Below are 21,324 nucleotides of genomic sequence, written 5' to 3'. Positions count from 1 at the left end.
GATTATCTTCTGTGTCTGTGTTAATTGGTTTCCCTTTTCTTTGTTGAAGAGGGTCTGTGCAATCCTTCTGCCTAGTCCGCCATCTTGCCGGAACTCCGGGAATGGTCCCTTCTGACAATATGACCAAAGCAGGTGAGACGAAGTCTGGCCATTATTGGTTCAAAGGAGCATTGTGACTGCACCTCTTCTAAGACAGATTTGTTAGTTCTTCTGGCAGTCCATAGTATTTTCAGTATTCTTCACAAATACCACAATTCAAATGGGTCAATTCTTCTTCAGTCTTCTTTATTCATTGTCCAGCATTCACATGCATCAGAGGCTATTGAAAATAACATGGCTTGGGTTGGCACATTTTAGTCTTTAAAGGGACATGTTTGCAGCAGATTTGCCCAGTGCAATATGTCATCTGATTACTTTTCTTCCCCCCACAGAAACCAAAATTTATTAAAGAGTAAGGAGAGGGAAAGGTCTTGAGAAGGAGAGAAGAGAGGGGCTTCCACCTACACCAGCCTCCAGTCTCTCACCAAAGGGTCATCTGATTTCTTGAGTGCTGCTTCTGTGAGCACTGTTTGTAGATTCAAGTAAAACAAAATCTCTGACAAGTTCAATCTTTTCTCCATTTATTCTGATGTTGTTTATTGGTCCAGTTGTGAGGAATTTTGTTTTCTTTTTATGTTGAAGTGTGTAATCCATACTGCAGACTGTATGTAGTCTTCAATCTTCATCAGTAAGTGCTTCAAGTCATCTTCACTTTCAGCAAGCAGTGCTGTTTTCTGTATATAGCAGATTGTTAATGAGTCTTCCTCCAATCTTGATGATGCTTTCTTCTCCATATGATCCAGTTTATCAGATTCTTTGCTCAGCATACAGACAGAATAAGTATGGTGAAAGGATACACCCCTACTGCACACCTTTCCTCATTTTAAACCATGTGGTATGTCTTTGCTCTGTTTGAACGACTGGCTCTTGGTCTAAGCACAAGTTCCTCATAAGCACAATTAAGTGTTCTGGAATTCTCATTCTTCATAATGTTATCCATAATTTGTTATGATTCACACAGTGGAATGCCTTTGCACAGTCAAAACACAGGTAAACACCTTTCTGGTATATTCTGCATTAGTAGGGGACTGGTTAAATAAACTGTGAGCACTTGACTGCTAACCAGAAGGCTGGCGGTACAAATCCACCAGCTACTCCTTGGAAGGAAGATGGGGCAATCTACTTCCGTAGTGATACTGCCTCGGAAAACCAAGGAGGGGTCGCTATGAGTCGGGTCCAACTCGACGGCACATAACAACAACAAATAGCCATGTAATGGGACATTATGAAATCATGAAAAAATGGTAGAACTGTATATACTGATATAAAAAAAATCATTAAGGAAAAAATTAACTTATAGATCAGTATGTACAGAGAAAAGAAAAACAAAAACACATACATATCCAAACATTTGTATATGCATAGGAAATTTCTGGAAGATTACACACCAAACTTGACAGTGCTTATCTCTTAGCTTGGGAAAGATAATGGTGGGGTGAGAATGAAGCTTGTATTTTTTTAACTTTACATCCTTTTATTTTAGGGTTTTGGTATTTGAAAAGAAATTAGCTTACAAACGATTCTTTCTCTATCGTCCTATACAGCAAATTTAACAATCAAGAACACAATTGTTGATCTCAAGAACACTGCTATTATCAAAAGTCAGGAGCCTATACACTCCATGAACAGATAACAACCTTCAAATAGTTTTTTTTTTTTTTTTAAACAAAAAAAAACTATGGTACAATCCCAAGTATTTCTGTTCTATTTCAATATTAAATTTGGGCTGTGCAGTTGAGTCTTCCTCTCTTCAACTCCACTTTTAAGACCCAGCTCAAATCTATTCTGTGCATGCAAGTACTTCAGCTAACTTCAATAATCACAATAGCCTCTGTTATAAATAGAAGCTAAACAGAATAATCCATGCAGTGCTCTTCTCCAGTCCATCAAACACCTAAATGACAACATGCGAAAGATGAATAGACATTATGGCCATAGCATTCTTCTTTGAAACACATAATAAACTGTATACTTTGTTTATAGAGCACATATATAGTTGGATTATTTTCAAAGATAACTTCCTTACAGAGCAATGTTTTGGTAGACAGTGTCCATTACAAACATGTGAATATGTATTAAAAACAACACATTTAAGCAAAAGCTAAAACTTGCAAAATAAAGCCATAGCAACATGGGAATGTGATAGCTTATCAGCCAAGAGCACCTTCCATCACGATGAAGAGTCTGAGAATGTCATGCTTTTGGTTACAGTTAGGTGCCTAATTATTTAACCTTATAAGTGTATTATGTATAAGGTATTACACTTTTCAAGGCATTGTTATATGCTATTTTAGAAAAAAAAGAAACAGAATTTTAGACTTGAAAGAGACATTACAGTTCATCCAATTCAATCTCTTCTTTTACACATAAATAAACCAAGGATTACTAAGTATCATATCTATCTAATATTGACAGCAATATTATGTAATTAGAAAACATTACAATTAAATAATTTGCTTGGTGCTATGCTGTCAGTTGCCAAACAGGGCTTGACTTCTACATTCAGTGCCTTCTCCACACACTCTGATGTCTCTTACAGCATCACTCACACTTCCCCCATGGCAATTGCTACATTGCTGGATGCTGGAGTTACTGGGGCAGGCTTACCAAGACCAACTCAGGCCAGGTGACATTTTTAAGGTCAATGTACCCAAATGTCAGTATCCTATATTCCCTGACACATTCCAAACATAATCATACATAAGTATGAATGTGTCTGCTAAAATATTTGTGATACCCTTTAAAATTAATGAAGAGTTACCAAAATCAGTGCTGGGAATTAACTATACAGGGTGTTTACATAATAACAAGATTTGGCTGAAACAGCAAGGGATTAACAATAGCAGTACTGTAGCTATGTTAGACTCATTTACATGCTTCAGAGAGCTAAAGAAAGATAAATTTGCTATATTCACTAAAAGTATGTATGAATCACCTGTCATCACTTCTGGACTTTCTAAAAAAAATGAAGAAACACAAGGGAAACTATATTCATTATATTTAAGTGTCTCAATCTCTAGGTTACATGCACGGTTATTTGTAAAATGTCTGGTTCTCAGTAAAAGCATACTTTTTACATTTAGAAAAGAGGATTATGTAAACCTTGGTTTATTAGATATAAATAAATCCAAATCAAATTAATCCCATGTTTAGAAATACACACCAAGTAGGAAAATGAAGGACAGTGTTATCAGAGTTATGCTCTAGTAACTTCCACATTTCTTGGCAGGTAAGTCCTAATAATTTAGAAAAAGAATATAAGCTAGAAACTTTAATAATGCAAAAAACATTGCTAGCAATTTCAAATCCTCTAAATGTCATAAAGTAGCAGACTTCCATAACAGAAATATTTCTTAAAAAAATGTAACTGATGAAAAGATAGGTAGTAAGAACAAGTCACTAACATGGAAAGCTTAAGTCCCAAACAATGTATCATTCATGGGAAAATCTATTTAAAAAATTGGTTAAAACATATGAACACATAGTTCAGGTACAAACAAAATAATCTGACCAACAGCTGACTCTTACAAAAGACACTGACAGAGGTAAATATTTATATTTTAAAGATGGCAAGATGGAAGATAAAATGAAAATGAAATTCACCTAGATATAAGCTAAAGAGTAGGAATGCTATCATGAGAGAAAATCTATGACAAAAATAAATGTTTTTATAGGTTGGCTAATTTGAATTGTCAGGAGATGATGGGGAAAGTGGTAAACTTGTGAATAGATTCTACTCATCAATTAAGCTTAATTTAAAAACTAACACAATTCAGGGAAATAATTTAGAGGCGGCTTGATGGCACAATGGTTAAGCATTTGGCTGTTAAGCAAAAGGTTGGTGGTTCAAACCCACAAAGTGGCTCTTGTGGGAGAAAAGACCTGGCAATCTGCTCCCATAAAGATTACCAAACCAAACCAAACTCACTGCCATCGAGTCAGTCTCTAGTCAGTCCCAATTCACAGCGACCCCTCCTTGGGTTTCTGAGGCAGTATCTCTACAGAAGTAGATTGCCCAACCTTCCTTTTGAGGAGTGGCTGGTGGGTTTGAACCACCAGCCTTCTGGTTAGCAGTCAAGTGCCTTAGGGACTATGCCATCAGAGCTCCTCCCATAAAGATTACAGCCTAGAAAACCCTATGGGGCAGTTCTACTTTATCACATGGGGTCATAATTTGACCTGACAGCACCCAACAAGGATTTTAAGTTAAAACGGAATGTGCTGCCATTTCAGTTTTTAAGGAAACAGTCAACTTGTTCAAAATAATATCTTCAGAGAAAAACTTAGTCAGTCAGTATAACTTCCTTGTATGGACCTGATAAAGATGTAGGATAAAAAATGTTTCCTAATTCACTTCACATCTGAGAGATCTGAGGGTGCAGCCAGGAAGACAGAAAACATTCAAGCAAGCTTTGTGATCAAAATAAGTATAATTTCATCACCTCAAAGCATAATGATTTCATAAATAATAGAATAAATCTGAACAAGAGTGAAGTGATGTTTACTTTCTTCTGTGAGACAAGCTGGTTTCAAACAATGACATTTTATCGATTGTGTCTTCAAAATATGAGAAGGAATTAATCTTTATTTAATCCTCATGTCTTTGTCTTCTCCCCTGCTAATGAGCTATTGTGATTATCTGTTACAACACAGGCTGTGTATGCTGAGAGCTGAGACAGAAAAGGACAGTGGAACATAACATTTGACATAAAATCAAGTAAAAGAAACTACTTTATCTTAAGAGATGTCAATCATCATCAACTAGCTTAACCAAAACAAGTCTTAAGAAAGGGCAGATTATGTTCAGGACATAATTATGTGCACTGCCAACAGCAGACCATCATTAACCTACCTAATAAATTCTAGAAGAAGGGCCAGAGTGGGTGGGTCAAGAATCATGTGAGTGCACAGTTATGAGTCTCACTAAAGGAGCTCCAACAGAATTCTATTGAGCAAAATTTATTGATTCAGGACATTATAAATTCTTGAAAACAATGACACTGATTTTAAGTTACTGTATCATTTACCACAGTCCAAGTCACTGAGGTTTTACTGGTGTTACTGCTTACCAATTCACAGAAAAACACACTATTACTATTGTCCCAAGATTTCAAAGCTATTAAAAGGAAAAGGCTAATATTGAACTCAGGTTTTCTTGGCTACAGATCAAGGCTTTTAGCCACAGGGTATTGCAGCATCTCAGAGTAATTTTTATTATCAAAATGAGTTAGGATAAAAGAACTACAAATAATATATATATTCCCGCCATAAGATGCAAGTGGGATCCCCATTTTAACAGCTCATAGAAATACAGATTCAGATATTCCACAAGCTGTATCATGTCCCTTGCAATACTTCAATTTCATGTAATACCTAGGGATTGATTACTTCTTTGGAAGATGGAGAACATCTTATATGCCCTTTGATTCCTATAGTTATTTAGAGCTTCGCACATAACAGCTAAACAACAGGTGCATGCATGCTTTATCCTCGATGACCAGAAAAATCAAGCTCACTACAATTTTAAGCCCAGAAGCAATATGCAGTAATCTTAAGCTTTCTCTTCAGAGATGTTACTCTACCATCTAGAAGAGTGCCTGATCCATAACAGGAGTTTTAACAATTATTTGTTGAATGCATAAATATGAGGCATTACACTTTTTCCTTTGTAATAATATAAACTATGCTATGAAAATAAGCCAGCAAAAATTCATTTATACACGTACAATTACACCTTATGCTCTCTGGGTCATTTTAAATTTCAAAGTAGCCTGGCAGCTTATTCCACAAAAGTTAGTATTACATAAAACATGCAGCTTCTCATACATGTATTCCAACACTGTGATAAATGAACAAGAACTCTAACTAAAATGACTACCTCAGACACAAAAAAAAGTCACAAAATATTTAAATGTGTATTTTCTCCACAATGTTTCCTATAGGGTTTCTTACAGTGGTACATTTTCACTGAAAAATCATCATTGTGATTCATTTCTGTCATCATCAAATGTGACTGGATATCAATTTCATTTGAGTCTATAACTGAAGACTGACTAAAAAGTATACACAGTACTTCTCTCTTTCATAGATGACAATAAAATGTTTTGAGATGAATGAAAGAGGCTTCCAATTTTGTACGAAAATTATTTCATTTGGCAAGAGAACACATGCTTTCTTTCATGGGATATGTGGCCAATGAAAAATAGACTTCTCATAACTTAGTCTTTTAACCACATTTTCATTAGAGCACACACTAAAAGCAAAATGAAAATATGAAAACACTTTAATAAGCTCACCTTACGCTAAAAATTTTTGTGTCTGCCCAACATAAAGTTATATTGGCTCCAACATATCAAAAAAGAAGTCACAGGTTGAGTTCTAAGTCAGAATTTAGGATCTCTGGCTCAATGAAAGCAAGATACCTTCTGAATTAATATTTACTATAGAGCTCTAGGGGAGGTCTGGTAGCATAGTGCCTAAGGCACTTGACTGCTAACCAGAAGGCTGGCAGTTCAAACCCACCAACCACTCCTCTGAAAGAAGGTTGGGCAATCTACTTCCATAGTGATACTGCCTCACAAACCCAAGGAGGGGTCGCTATGAGTTGGTCCAACTCCACGGCACATAACAACAAACAACACATAGAGTTCTAGCTCCATTTGCACCTCTATATTAAGAAGAGGGTTAAGAACTCAAGTTGAACCTACCTAAGGTTTACCTTTGGGATTTTTTTAAAAGTTAAAATGTACTGAATTTTCTATTATAATGGTATTTATCTTTCCATAATATATTTATAAATTTAAGGAATGCAATGATGATAAACTTTTTTAAAAGAGATTAAAAAATCAAATGAGTCTCATTCAAGGTACTGGATTAAAAAAGATTATGAACTGATAAATGCATTTTAGACTTGAGCAAAATCTAACCCTCCCCTAAATGGAAACATAACCTCCAGAGGAAGACATCATTGTCAACAGTCTTATTCCAAAGTATTTTTATGTAATACTGAAAAGCTAAATACCTCCTGTGAATCAGTTATTGACAAGGTTCCAAGTAGGATGCACAGTAATGCATTTGGTCCAAAACAAGGCAAGTAGAACTTACTACTTGATGTTCAAAATCTAGGTCTTCGAAAATGATATGACAAAGACTTTCTAATATATTTCTGTTAATTCTGATCAATGAGGCATGAGCAATGTATACCACTGGATAGGCAATCGATGTCCTTTTCCTTGGAATCTACTTTATCTGAGATGCTAAGAACTCCTATTTGCCTGGATAACAGAATTTGGCTCTCTTCAGCTTTCTCATCCCATCAGAAGTATCCTTCTGGGGAGGAAGAGTTACCAAATGAAGAGTGAGATCCAATATCCATTCTCTCCTAATCCTTGTCCACTTACTCAAATTTTCAGGCGAAACCAGAAGACTGTTCAGCGCTATTCTGATGCCTCTGACTGCCTACTGTAAGCCCTTTCTTCCAGATCAGTTGTAATTCTCCTCCTGAAGTAAGGGGAAGACCACGTCGGCTGAAGGCAGTTATCTTCATTGCTATTAAGGCAGTGTTTGGAGCTAATTATAAACGCCTGCAATTTCTGAAAGAAAAGAAATACACAACAAACAAAAACAGCCTCCTTTCTACAACAACTTACATAATGGCAATTAAAATATCTTTATAAGGGACTCAAGACAACATATATAAATTTCAAAAATATTTGAAATGATTACAAATATACTACCACCAGAGGACAATGCAGTTTCGACATCTATATGTAATGAAGGACACAAAGATTATATTATTCACACATTCACAGTCACACATACACACACAACCACACACACTTTATTTTAAGGGAAGATTTATTTATTCAAGGGGAAGAAATCTTTTGAAAGGTAGAGCCAAAAGTGGTAGAAGCACATTCAATGAAAAAGAAAAGGTAGCTACATCAGCTATAAAAATAAAGAAACAGTTGTGTTGGCTATTTTTATGTTCCAAAAATAGGGACTAGGTTTCTCCTACTGGGGGACTGTTCTATGAATAGGATGCTTTTTTAACATTTAACAGTTAATATATTCTTGTTTATGAATATTTATAATAATATAAATATATTAGGATCATGTTGTTGTTGTTATGTGCCGTCGAGTCAAGCCCGACTCACAGCGACCCCTCCTTGGGTTTCCAAGGCAGTATCACTACAGAAGTAGGATTACCCAACCTTCCTTCCGAGGAGTCTGGATCATAGTCATATAAATAAAAAATTCAAAAAGGCAGGAGACAAAGGATCATTTTCCTCTGTAGTTCCCTACTTTTCTTTAATATACACATTATTTTAACAATGTAGAAAGTAATTTAATTTTTGAAAATGAAAAAGCTTCTGTGAAATACTAAAATTGTAGACTAGGAATCAGTGTCAATAAACTGATTCACAAGAGGTATTTAGCTTTTTCCATGGAAGTGTGTCTCTCTAAATATTTTTAATTCATAGAAACTCCAATTTTTTATCCCATTATGCACTTAGAAAACCTCAGTAGTTAACAGGTTATTGACAAAAGATAATTTATAATAAAAACAGAACATGTCCAGTTAAGAAAATTCTATATATTTAGCTAAATCTGACTACCCTGATTATTTGTTGTATTTTTTAAAAACACAAATAAGGACTATTATATTTTGAATGCTCACATATTTTCAGAGGAATACGTTATGTGACAAAGGGGGTCACAGTAAAAGCTAGTTTTGCAAAATTACTAAACATTTATTTGAAAAGTGGCATTTGGAGGCATACTGTTGCTATATGGTTTATATGGAATAACTGCCAAATAAATTTGTCACACTGACTGGGAGATAATTATGGACATGAAAATTACCTATCACATTAAAACAAACCAACCATAAACCCCATATATGAAAACCATAAGATACCTAACTAGCTCCCTAAGAGACCTATTTGAAACTATATATTTTATATCCTTTGATGCAAGAATTTCTCTATAATATACTGAATAATAGTGACTGGATTGACTACATCAATAGTCCATTCACTCACTGAAAGATTAAATTAACAGCCCAAAGATTTTTAATTGAGCTCCATTTATTCAAAAGGTACAAATATGAAAGATAAATGAAATTAACATTCCTTTTATAGTCTCATCATAACTTTATCTAAGTCAATAATCTGTGTCCACACTTAACAGCATCTTATTAAACCTAAAAGAAACTTTAATGTTTGTGACCTATTATAAATTTATTTGCAAGAAATTCTATAAAACAAAATGAGGCTTAAGGTGTGGTAGAAAATATTCAATATTATCTAGGATGGCTCTTTCTTATCCTCCTCCCACCACCATAAATAAATTTAATGCAAAATTTCATCAAAGGGCTTAAATCAGGCCAACTACTACCACAGCTACTATGGCGGTCATTATTCTGTAATGTATGTGATCTTAGAGGGTAGACACATTAGTATAATTTTCATGCTAGACATGGAAGTCCTAGATCTAAAATGGCTCCATTTGTCAATTTAACAGAGTGACCTTCAACACTGTCTTATCAATGGTCTGTGATTCAAGTAATTTCAAAAAGTAAAATTTACAAAAACCTGACAATTTTAAGTACTGAAATAAAATATTCTGATTTCTTCTCCTATAAGTAATGTTGAAAGCCACATTATTCTGGATTTATATTTGTTATATTTATACCCAATTCAAGCCTCTGATTTACTTCACGTACAGGCTATTATATATGCAGAATATTTATGGTGGTAGAAGTTTAAGTTTTAGGATTTTTACAACTTTTCCTGAATATGTTATTCAAATGTCATATAAAGAATCCTCAAGGGAAGAGAGAGCAGCCCTGGTGACACAATGCTTAAATGTTTGGCTTCTAACTTAAAGGTTAGTGATCCAAACCCACCAGCTGCTTCATAGGACAAAAGATCTTGCGATCTGCTCCCTTAAACGTTATAGCCTAGGAAACCCTACGGCACAGTTCTACTCTGTCCTATAGGGTTGCTATGAGTCAGAATTCATTTGATGGCACACAACAACAACAACAACATGGGAAGAGATAACTTACTTCCCCTTTTCTCTACACGTAACTGAGACCTTACAGAATTTTGGAACATAAAGTTAAAGGGTATAGAAAACTGTGGTATTGCATAACCAATTTTCAAGCACAGCTTGCTCATTATACTTCATTAGATTTATTAGATTGACTTTCCAGTAAACAAATTCTCATTAAGCATAAACCAAAAAAAAAAAAAAAACCCTCCATTGCCATCAAGTCAGTTCTGACTCCGAGACTGCCACATCTTTCTCCCATGGAGCTACTGGTGACTTAGAATAGCTGACCTTTTGGTTAGCAGTCAAGCACTTAACCACCATGCCACCAAAAAAACCTCAAAAACCAAACTCACTGCCATCAAGTTGGATCTGACTCATAGTGACCCCTCCTTGGGTTTCTGAGGTGGTATCACTACAGAAGTAGATTGCCCGATCTTCCTGCCGAGGAGTGGCTGGTAGGTTTGAACCACCAGCCTTCTGCTTAGCTGTTGAATACCTTAGGCACTATGCCACCAGTGCTCCTACTGTGCCACCAGGGCTCCTTAATTAAGTATAGATCACTAATAGCATATATATATGTATATAGTGTGTATAAATATGTATGTGTAGCGTAGTGCCTAAGGCACTTGACTGCTAATCAGAAGGCTGGCGGTTCAAACCCACCAGCCACTCCTTGGAAGGAAGATGGGGCAATCTACTTCCATAGTGATACTGCCTTGGAAACCCAAGGAGGAGTCGCTATGAGTTGGGTCTGACTCGTCAGCACATAACAACAACATGTACGTATACACACACACACACACACACACACACACATAAGCTCTGGTGGCATAGTGCCTAATGCATTTTGACTGCTAACCAGAAGGCTGGTGGTTCAAACCCACCAGCTACTCCTCAGAAGGAAAGTTGGATAATCTACTTCCGTAGTGACACCACCTCAGAAACCCAAGGAGGGGTCGCTATGAGTCAAAATAGACTTGACAGCAGTGAGTCTGTTCATATATATATATCTATCTATATATACGTATATATAGATATATATATGTATATACAGATATAATATACATATATCTCACACTTCATCTCATTAAAATCCCAAAGTTGAATATAATATCATTTTCCCATCTGATGAGGCATAAGCACATATCTGCAAAAAGAAAACAATGGTATAAAAACAGTAGAGAAATCCTTAGCTTTTCTCTAATAAATACAACAAAATAAAGAAGGAAAGAACTGGAAAAAAACATAAATACCCATAATCAAAAAAGCTTGAAAAGATTATTCCACTGTGCCAAGAGAAAAGAAATAGAAAAAATGGCAGTAACACTGTTAAAGAACGTATTTCATTCCTAAGGGCTAAACACTTCTGAATGATGAATTCTTAAGATCACAAGAGCAAAGTTTACAAGTCACTAGACAATTGTTTTTTAAAAATGTCTTGCAAACAAGTAATTTAGGATTTTCCTTTTTAGAAAGGCCTGGCATCTAGCAAAGGTGGACTATAAGAAGCCAATGAAGACATTTCCAAAGGCTACCATTCTCAGACATAAACAATATACTCCAGGAGGCTATGTACTTCTAGTAAAAGATAGATGTTTCATATGATTTGGTCAAGGGTGAGAAAGTAACGGGTGTGTGACAAATAAAAATTCAGTCTCTCGTACTAGTATTGACTATGTTAATACTATTGTTTTTATTTACTTATTCCAAAAAGATCAGAATACTACTGTGATGAAAACAATAATTAAATTCTCAGACATTAACATATTTCTTGTTCTAGTCCACAGACCTTGATTTCTATTTAATTTGAATGAATGCTAGGCAGGTAGAAATTGAAAACAAAACAAAACAAAAAAGCTGTTTCTTTTTTAGCTGTATAAGCAGAACTCTAAAATAGTATTTTTAAAAGAACATAAAGAATAATGATTTACAGAAATAAAAACTTGGTAAATACAAGAATTAGAAACAACTCAGACCTCATGAGCTGAATGAATCAAACCAAAAGTTCAAAAGGTAAGCCAGTTATCTACTTTCCTGTTGTCAGGTGCTGTGGAGTTGATTTAGACTCATGACGACCTCATGTGACAGAGCAGGACTGTTTTCTATGGTGTAATCTTTAAGGGAGCAGATCTTCAGGTGTTTATTCCACGGAGCCTGCTAAGTGAGTGCTAACTACCAAGCTTCAGTTAGCAGCCTCATGCTTAACGATTGCACCACCAGGGCTCCCGACAGTCTACTACACACTCAATGAAGCAAAGTGCTTAAAATAAGTTAAGGTGGATGTTCCTTTGTTTGGATCCAAAAGCACAGCAGTCATTAAGGTTTAAACATTGTAACTACTAATAGTAATTTTTTTTAGAGGGGCTTTTTAGTACATTTAACATATTAAGGAAACAGGACAAGATCATTTGATCTAAGCTGAAAATTTTAAAAAGCTTCAATACACTCTCAAAATATTGTTTCGTATCACATAAGTTTATTATTATTATTAAAAAATTTGACAAAAACACTCTAGAAAGTGCTTTAATATTTTAAAATGAATATAAAATACTGACTAGCTAGTACTACTATTTTTTGTTACACAATGTCATTACATTACAGCCCAGCAAATTACATACAGAACATTTTTTAAAAACACATTTTGCTAACAATAAGCAGATAATTAAAAATATGAAATAAAACTAATGAACATTTTAAAAAATGTATTTAAGTCTAACTTTAAATCTTAAAAACAAACTGAGTATTACAAAGCTATGAAATATATACAAGCAAATGCTGTAATATATAGTATGCCCTACATAGAACTAAAATATATTTTTTCTGTGCTTAAATAATGCAATTATTTTGCTTTTTGAAAATATACAGAAAAACATTTTAAAAGAAAAGTGTATTTATCTCCCTAATAATGGACATATGCCATTATGGTAATAGTTATGAAACATGTTAATGAAACATTCCAAATAAAACAACAAAGAACATATGAATTTTAACAGTTCAGAGTCTGACTAATGATCATCATCATCATCATCATCATCATCACTACTGCTATTGTGAGTCATAATCCACTCTCTGTAGACCTGAATTTTCTGTAAGCGTGGTAAAGGAAAAAAGAAGCACAAAGGTTAGTTAATAATGGCAAAGTGCCTAGGAAACATGTAAAATTATGAAATGTTCAATGAATCAGAGTAATTTGAAGCAGATGTCTTGGCTGTGACTGGGGTTGAGATTAATGAATATAATATTCCATAGCATAACAAACCTAAGAATAAAATCTAATGCTTGGTTCAACTCAATGTATCAAATAATGTGATGATATCAATAAGGTGTTCTATGAATACATTAAAATTATCATTCTATGTCTTGAGTAGGCAACTTTAATGGATTACTAGCAAGGCACTATGATAATGTGGCTACTTTCTGAACAGAAATGTTCACAACAAAAAATATATTTTATATTTAATTATTATATATAGGCATATATAATTTTGTGAACACACAGCACCTTTTTTAGAAAACAGGAAAAGAAGAAACATTTGAAAGTATTAAACATCTTCTAAGGGTACCATTATTAAATGCTTTAGATTGACTACAAGCAGTTGAAATTTTAAATCTATCTCATCAACTTCTTTTCCACACTATTCACATTCATATATTTTAAAGTGTTTCCTAATATTACAGTAGAGTTTTGATTCAGAAAAGCACCATTACCTCCAAAACAATAACCCACTTCTTACTCATGTAAGAAAGTAATGGTAGCCACAAGCATCTAGTGAGCTCCTACAGGCTTTCCAGCCAATAAAGTGTTTAATGTTTTTGCTGAAACACAAGTAATTGGCTGTCAAGAATTCTGAGTTTTTCACCAATGAAGTATCTCTTTTAGCAATTAATGTTAAACTGGTCTACTGAAAATAATATACATGTTTAAAAATACATAGTCAAGAGTCATAAACATTAACTCTCAAAGTTTAAAGCTTAAGAAAACAAGTAATGAAAGTGTGGAATAAATTTGTCACTGAAATTATCAACCATGAGAAATCAATGGTATTTCAAAACTTCCTTATGTTACAATCTGCTCCCTAGTAATCAAGATGCATTTCTAAAGTGTCCTCACTACTCAGCCATACTTCCTACTAAGTTTATTGAAACAGCTTATCAAGGATTATTTTCAGTTTTATAAAAGTTGAGTTGAAAACCAATTTTCAGGCTACTGAAATGTTAATAGCATGTTAATTGTGCTTCAAGGGGGGAAGGTAGACATTGGGTAGGAAAATATGTTTCCACTGTATTTGCCATAGGTGAATTCTGCAACTTTTCTATTTTCCAAAGAATGATATGTCATCGCACACATGTCCTTTAGAGCACAACTTCTAACTAAAATGCTCGTTTATCACAATATGCAATTATTATGATGCTTTAAACACAGCATAAAATCCCTTTACTAAACATTGCACATTAACTCAAATTTTAGGAGTACATTTTATGTAAAATATATTATATGTATATTTAGTGAAATATTAAAGTTTTAATCTTTACCCTAATCACTTTAAACATGAAAATAATATAGCAAGGATATAAAAGAAGGACCACATCTCCACAGTTTCATACTATCATGGATATTTTCAAGTCTATATGATATAGTGACTCTTTGTTTTCACACAAATAATTTAATAATTTAGTATTACACCTAAACCACAGAAATGACTTTAAATTGGTATAACCTAGTTACCTACACCACATTTTGGATTTTAAAAAAATTGATTTGCCAAGTAAGAAAGTTGTCTAAATAGATACAATAGTCTGTACCTTTGAACTAGTATTCTAAAAGCTAACTTTTTAGTTAAAAAAGTCGGTTTGAATGTGAACTACTTTTCAAATTCTACAAGGTTCTACATATTGACAACAGAAGAAAAATTAATAACGGTGTCACAAACCCTTAAAAGAAATATCCTAAAAACATAAGAACCCAAGAATAATTTGCAACAGTAATGGTCCTGACTGTTTTGGGTTCCTCATGCATGTCTAATATGACATGAGGATTATTATCTGCTATACAATCTACTAGTGGACTAATGAACAGAAGGAACACTCCAAACAGAAATGGCCTAACTGTTAGACTAAGTAAGTACCACCAACGAGGGTACATAAGACACAACGGCTTAACAAATCTAGCAAGTTCAATACAGAACTAAGGATACCCTATAAAAATATTGGCTTCACTAAAAAAACCTATATAAAAAGTTACCAATATAAAAGCTTTTCTGTGTATTGAAAATACTTAAACCAGCTGTAGCAGTTTGTAAATTTTAAGACTAAAATCTATTGTTGGCTTTCACTTGCAAAGTCATGCATTAATTGTTTTCATATCAAACTTTTTGATGCCTGTAAAAAAGAAAAAAAAATCTTATAGTAAATAAATGTACATTACCTGAGTAAAAATATAAGAAACTTATAAACAGAATTAAGCAAATCACATAAAATCTCAACCTATTACAAATTTAAAGCATTATACAACTACTTTATAAAAGTGAAACTTGATTAAATTAACTATGATTTATCAGGTATTTCTTACCTGTAACATCTGATTTCCAGTGCCATCCCTCAACCTGTAAGGTCTGATAACCCCATCTTCATTGAAGAACCGGGGGGGTCGCAGACTCTCCACCTCATCAGAAGTCTCTGTAGCTCTAGAGGGAAAAAACAGCTTGATTTTAAGATGTTTAAAAACTTAAAAATGTAGTATAAAAAAGCAACTACTAAGAAGTATCTTCTTTCTGGTAAAGTAAGAATATTACAACTTTTCTCAGTTTTTCATGATTAATGTCACTAAATTACACACATAAAAATGGTTTGAATGGCAAAAGTTTTGTGTTAATAAAACATGTCATACAAAACTTTTGCCATTTAAACCATTTTTATGTGTGTAATTTAGTGACATTAATCATCATGTTCAACTATTACCACTATCCATTTCCAAATTTTTAAATCACCATTAACAAAAAATAAACCAAACCAAACTCACTGCCATCCAGTCAATTCAGACTCATAGCGACCCCCACAGAGTTTCCAAAGCTATAAATCTTTACAGAAGCAGACTGTTTCATCTTTGTTCTATGGAGCAGCTGCTGGATTTGAACCACTGACCTTGTGGTTAGCAGCCAAATGCCATAACCAGTGCCCCATGACAGCAACAGAATATATGTTGTTGTTCTTGTTATGTGACGTGGAGTCGGACCCGACTCATAGCGACCCCACTCCTCCTTGGGTTTCCGAGGCAGTATCACTATGGAAGTAGATTGCCCCATCTTCCTTTTGAGGAGTGGCTACTGGGTTTGAACCGCCAGCCTTCCGGTTAGCAGTCAAGTGCCTTAGGCACTATGCTACCAGAGCTCCTAACAGAATATAAGTGCCCCTTAAACAATTAACTCCCCTTGTCCCATGTCCCCTTACTGCTTTCACCAGTCCCTGGTAATCCTTTGGTCTCTACCCATTTGAATACGCCAGGTATTTCATGTCAGTGGGATACAATATTTGACCTTCTGTGGCTGACTTATTTCACTTAGAATATTTGCAAGATTCATTCATGTCATAGCATGTTTCAGACCTTCATGTCTTTTATTGCTGAAAAATATTCCATCGTACAGATAGACCATATTTGTTTATAAATTCATCTGTTAATGGAAACTTGGGTTGGTTCCACTTTTTTGTTACAATAAATACTGGTGTGCAAGTATCTGTTTGCACGCCTGCTTTCAAGTCTTTTGGGTATACACCTAGGAGTGCAACTGCTGGGTAATTCCATGTTTAACTTTTTGAGAAACCTTAAACTGTTTTCCACAGCATCGGTAACATTTTACAATCTCACCAGCAACAGATGAGGGTTCAAATTTCTCCTCATCAACATTTGTTTTATCTTTTTCTGATAACATCCATCTTCATTGGGTGAAATGGTATCTCATTGTGATTTTGACTTGTATTTCTCTAATGACTAAAGGTAGCATAGTGCCTAAGACATGTGACTGCTAACCAGATGGCTGGTGGTTCAAACCTACCAGCCACTCTTCAGAAGGAAGGTTGAGCAATCTACTTCCACAGTGATACTGCCTCAGAAACCCAAGGAGAGGTCGCTATGAGTCGAATTCGACTCCATGGCAGTGAGTTTAGTTTCATTTTTTTAATGACTAATGACAATGAATATCTTTTCATGTGCTTACAGACCACTTGCTATCTTCCCTGGTGAAATGTCTATTCAAGTTCTATGTAACGGCAAAGTGGGAGTTTTATATAATTTACTACACCACAACTATACTCAAAACTCACTGCCATCGAGTCAGATCCGACTCATAGCGACCCCTCCTTGTGTTTCCGAGGCGGTATCACTACAGAAGTAGATTGCCCAACCTTCCTTCTGAGGAGTGGCTGGTGGGTTTGAACTGCCAGCCTCTTGGTTAGGAGTCAAATAAATGCCTTAGGCACTTCATCACCAGAGATCTGAGAAATCTAGGTGAAGAATCTGTGAGAATTCTTCATAATATTTTTGTATATATTTTCTATATGTTTGAAATTAAAAAATGAAAATGAAGCTATATATAGTGTATAATGTTGTTGTTGTTGTTGTTGTTATGTGCCGTCGAGTCAAACCCAACTCATAGCGACCCCTCCTTGGGCTTCCGAGGCAGTATCACTACGGAAGTAGGATTGCCCAACCTTCCTTCCGAGGAGTGGCTGGTGGGTTTGAACCGCCAGCCGTCTGGTTAGCAGGCAAATGTCTTAGCCACTATGCTACCAGAGCTCCCATAGTTTATAATAGTGCACAATATTCCACTGAATGGTCGTATCATAATTTAATCAGCCATCTTTTAATACAAATGGATTTTTTTTACTCTTAATAACTTGACTATAATTTTAAAAGTTTTGCATGTATCCCTTGTACATTTGTCTAATTACTTCTTTAAGATATATATCTGAAGTGAATTGCTTAATCAAAATACATAACATTTGTTTTTCTAGTTACTGGTTTTAAGTATAAATAAAAAGTATTTGGTCAGTTGCTAGATAATGTTGGGAAAGGTGAGTCTAAAGTTTTGTAGTTTTTTTTCTTTTTTTCATACAGAATTTTAGATCCTTAGAACCAAGGATTTTTTTTAAAACTACAGTCTGATTATTTTCCTTTGAATAAATCCTTAGCAATAATCTTTCATGACTTTATTATATATTCACTATTTAATTAACTACATTTAATATAAATGTAAGGTCAATGTAGTAGCTCTCAGTGGAAATCTGCATAGCTATGGTTTGAATTCCATGTTTCAATGACTTTTAAGCTTCTCTGATAACTCAGGGCATTATATTTATAAAACTAAAGGAACAGGTACAGAAGAATGATCCTTTTTCCCTATCTTAATTCTGAATAGTACAACTGGAAACATCCAATGACAGCAAGCAGTATCAAGTACTGTCTTAAGAGGAGCCTCATCAGATAACAACAATCATCCTGTCAGAGCAGGAAGTGAGAGAAAATACTGAAGGAAAGGACAAGGAAGGTATCTGCTCACTGAACTATGTTGGGTCTTATTAACGTAAACTTAATCATTTATCATATGCTGCAAATATCTACAGCAAAGACTAAATTTAAACTTAAACTAAGTTTAACTTAAACTAAATTTAACCTGGAGGAAGAGAGAATATGTTTTAAAATTCCTTGCACAAATAAAGAAAAATAGTGGGAATGGATATAAAAGTTTTATAACAAAATAAGATCACACAAGAAGGGTGAAGACAACCTGAGCTGTAACTGAGTAATATAAAATTCCACTATAAAAAAAAGAGAGAGAGAATATTATATATGGTGATTTTGTAACTGATATGTTGTTGTTAGATGCTGTCAAGTCACCTCCAATTCACAGCAACCCTATGTGCACTCCCCAGTTCTGTACCATCCTTACATTCCTTGCTATTCTTGAGCCTATCGTTGCAACCACTGTGTCAATCCATCTTGTTAAGGGTCTTCCCCTTTTTTTGCTGACCCTCTTTACCAAACATGATATTCTTCTCCAGGCACTAGTCCCTTCTGACAACACGACCAAAGAAGGTGAGACAAAGTCTGGTTACATCATTTCTGAAGAGTATTCTGACTGCACTTCTTCTAGGACAGATTAGTTCATTCTTCTGGCAGTCCACGGTATCTTCAGTATTCTATACCAACACCAGAACTCAAAGTTATTAATTCCTCTTCAGTCTTCCTTATTCACTGTCCAGCATATGAGGTGAATGAACTAACATACAGCGTTATAGTGTGTAATTATTTTGATCCAGATAACAAAAGCTTTACTAACTTGTCAAACATTTCTTGTAAAGACTGCTAGGAGTGAGTGATGAATAAAAAGAGACGCTATAGAGTTGATACCACATATAACGGCACCAAACTAAAGGAGTGAAAAGGAATTAGGAAGGTAATAAGCAATCTGTCATATCACAGTGGTCATAACAAAGTAACAAAGTAGAAAATGGCAGATTTATTTTATTTCTAGTGGCTTAAACATTTTAGTCATGTTGTTGTTGTTATGTGCCATTGAGTCGGACCCGACTCAGCAACCCCTCCTTGGGTTTCCGAAGTGGTATCACTACGGAAGTAGATTGCCGAACCTTCCTTCTGAGGAGTGATGGTGGGTTTGAACTGCCAGCCTTCTGGTTAGCAGTCAAGTGCCTTAGGCACTACACTACCAGAACTCCCCATTTTAGTCAGACATCAAAGAAAATTTACCTTTTTATTCCCTGAAATGTACTGCTAGCCATGTCAATGATGCCTCCAGTCGGTCGTGCCACAGCTCCAACTAAACCTTTCCCAACACCTTTAAAGAAACCAGCTGCTCCTTCTTTTTGAGCTCCTAGGAAGAAAAAAGATGAAGTTTCAAACAAATGATACAAGAATGAAAACAGAATCAACTTGTGAAAGAAATGATTAAGATATATCACCCAAAAGAACTACTATACTTGCCTTTGATTGGTTTTGTCACAATTCCTGTTATGCCACTTACAAAACCCTAGAGGGAAAGCACAATTGAAAAATTTTAATGATCTTGTATGATGTCTTGATGAACCAAGTCTGGGTTACAGAAAAAATACAGTTTTGCTTTCTAGATACCAAAGGAATTAACATATTCCTCAGTATTTTATTTAAATACAATGTTTTTATAAGCTCCTGATATACTTTATATATGCTACCACCAACTGCTCCTTTAACACTCAAATAATACTTTAAGGAGTGGCATTTGTCTTCTTTGCAGAATGAGGGTTTCAAAGATATTAGAGAAAAGGTTCATAAACCTGTGAAACTTCTTACAGAAACTAAGCCTTTTCCTCCACGAGTGATGCCTTCTCTCAGACCAGTTGGTTGCTTATTCATGGCTTCTCTTCTCTTCTGTTGGTAGTCTTCATCCATAGTTATAGCTGCTACTCCTTTAGCCATAGCACTGGTGATTCTGGAGGCAGCACCAGCTAATCCACCTACCAAAAATTATAATATCTTTAGTAAAATTATGCAATCACTTTCTAACACAATAATACTTGTAGTCATTATGTTTCTTACCAACAGCTCCACCAACTAGTGCCTTAAGTCCTAGCGCCATTCCCTCCACAAACTCTTCAGGACCCTGAATGGCTCCCTAAAGGGTCAAACAGAATATAAAGTTATATTTACTTTTAAAGATGAACTTATCAACATAAATGAAGACAATGATTGTAATGAAAAGGATGAAGATGTCCCAAAGGATCCTGGCAAAAAAAATAAACTTCAGTTAAAGGAATATTTGGATATATTCCATGACCCTGAAATACACAGGATAAAATGCTGGAAGCAGATCCAAATTTAGAAAGGAGTATGACAATTCACCAAAGTGTAGAAAAGATGGCTTGCTTCATACTGCAATTTATATGATAAGAAGGCAAGCATAATTCAAATGACTCTTAATAAGTTTAAAAAAGAAACAAAATTCTGATTCTCAATGTTTCTACTGACAGTAAAATAAATACTAGTTTTACTATGTTACTTTTATTACCCTACACATTAATAAATAATAGTAAGAGATTTTTAATAGTTTGTTAAAACTTTTTAAGCATCACAAAATAAGCATAATTTTTCCCTCCTATCAGTTATTAATATTGCTTTGT

The 21,324-nt window shown here is 34.7% G+C and overlaps 1 protein-coding gene across 1 annotated transcript in view; it reads right to left on the bottom strand.

The window, feature by feature from the left end:
• VPS13A (vacuolar protein sorting 13 homolog A) overlaps positions 1–21,324 on the bottom strand; it is a 266,157-nt gene that overhangs the window by 14,244 nt on the left and 230,589 nt on the right. Inside the window, exons 64-68 of the mRNA XM_042780717.1 lie at positions 20,744–20,819; positions 20,498–20,661; positions 20,153–20,198; positions 19,919–20,042; positions 15,728–15,842 (exon numbers count right to left, since the gene is read on the bottom strand). Coding sequence (XP_042636651.1) covers positions 15,728–15,842; positions 19,919–20,042; positions 20,153–20,198; positions 20,498–20,661; positions 20,744–20,819 — 525 coding nt within the window. The remainder of the gene's footprint in view (positions 1–15,727; positions 15,843–19,918; positions 20,043–20,152; positions 20,199–20,497; positions 20,662–20,743; positions 20,820–21,324) is intronic.

The sequence above is a fragment of the Orycteropus afer genome, unplaced genomic scaffold, assembly GCF_000298275.1.
Source record: "Orycteropus afer afer isolate SDZICR_OR568_19922 unplaced genomic scaffold, OryAfe1.0 scaffold00005, whole genome shotgun sequence".
NCBI classification, from domain to species: domain Eukaryota; kingdom Metazoa; phylum Chordata; class Mammalia; order Tubulidentata; family Orycteropodidae; genus Orycteropus; species Orycteropus afer.
The sequence above is the reverse complement of the archived record's forward strand: the minus strand, read 5'-3'. Positions and strand labels throughout refer to the sequence as shown.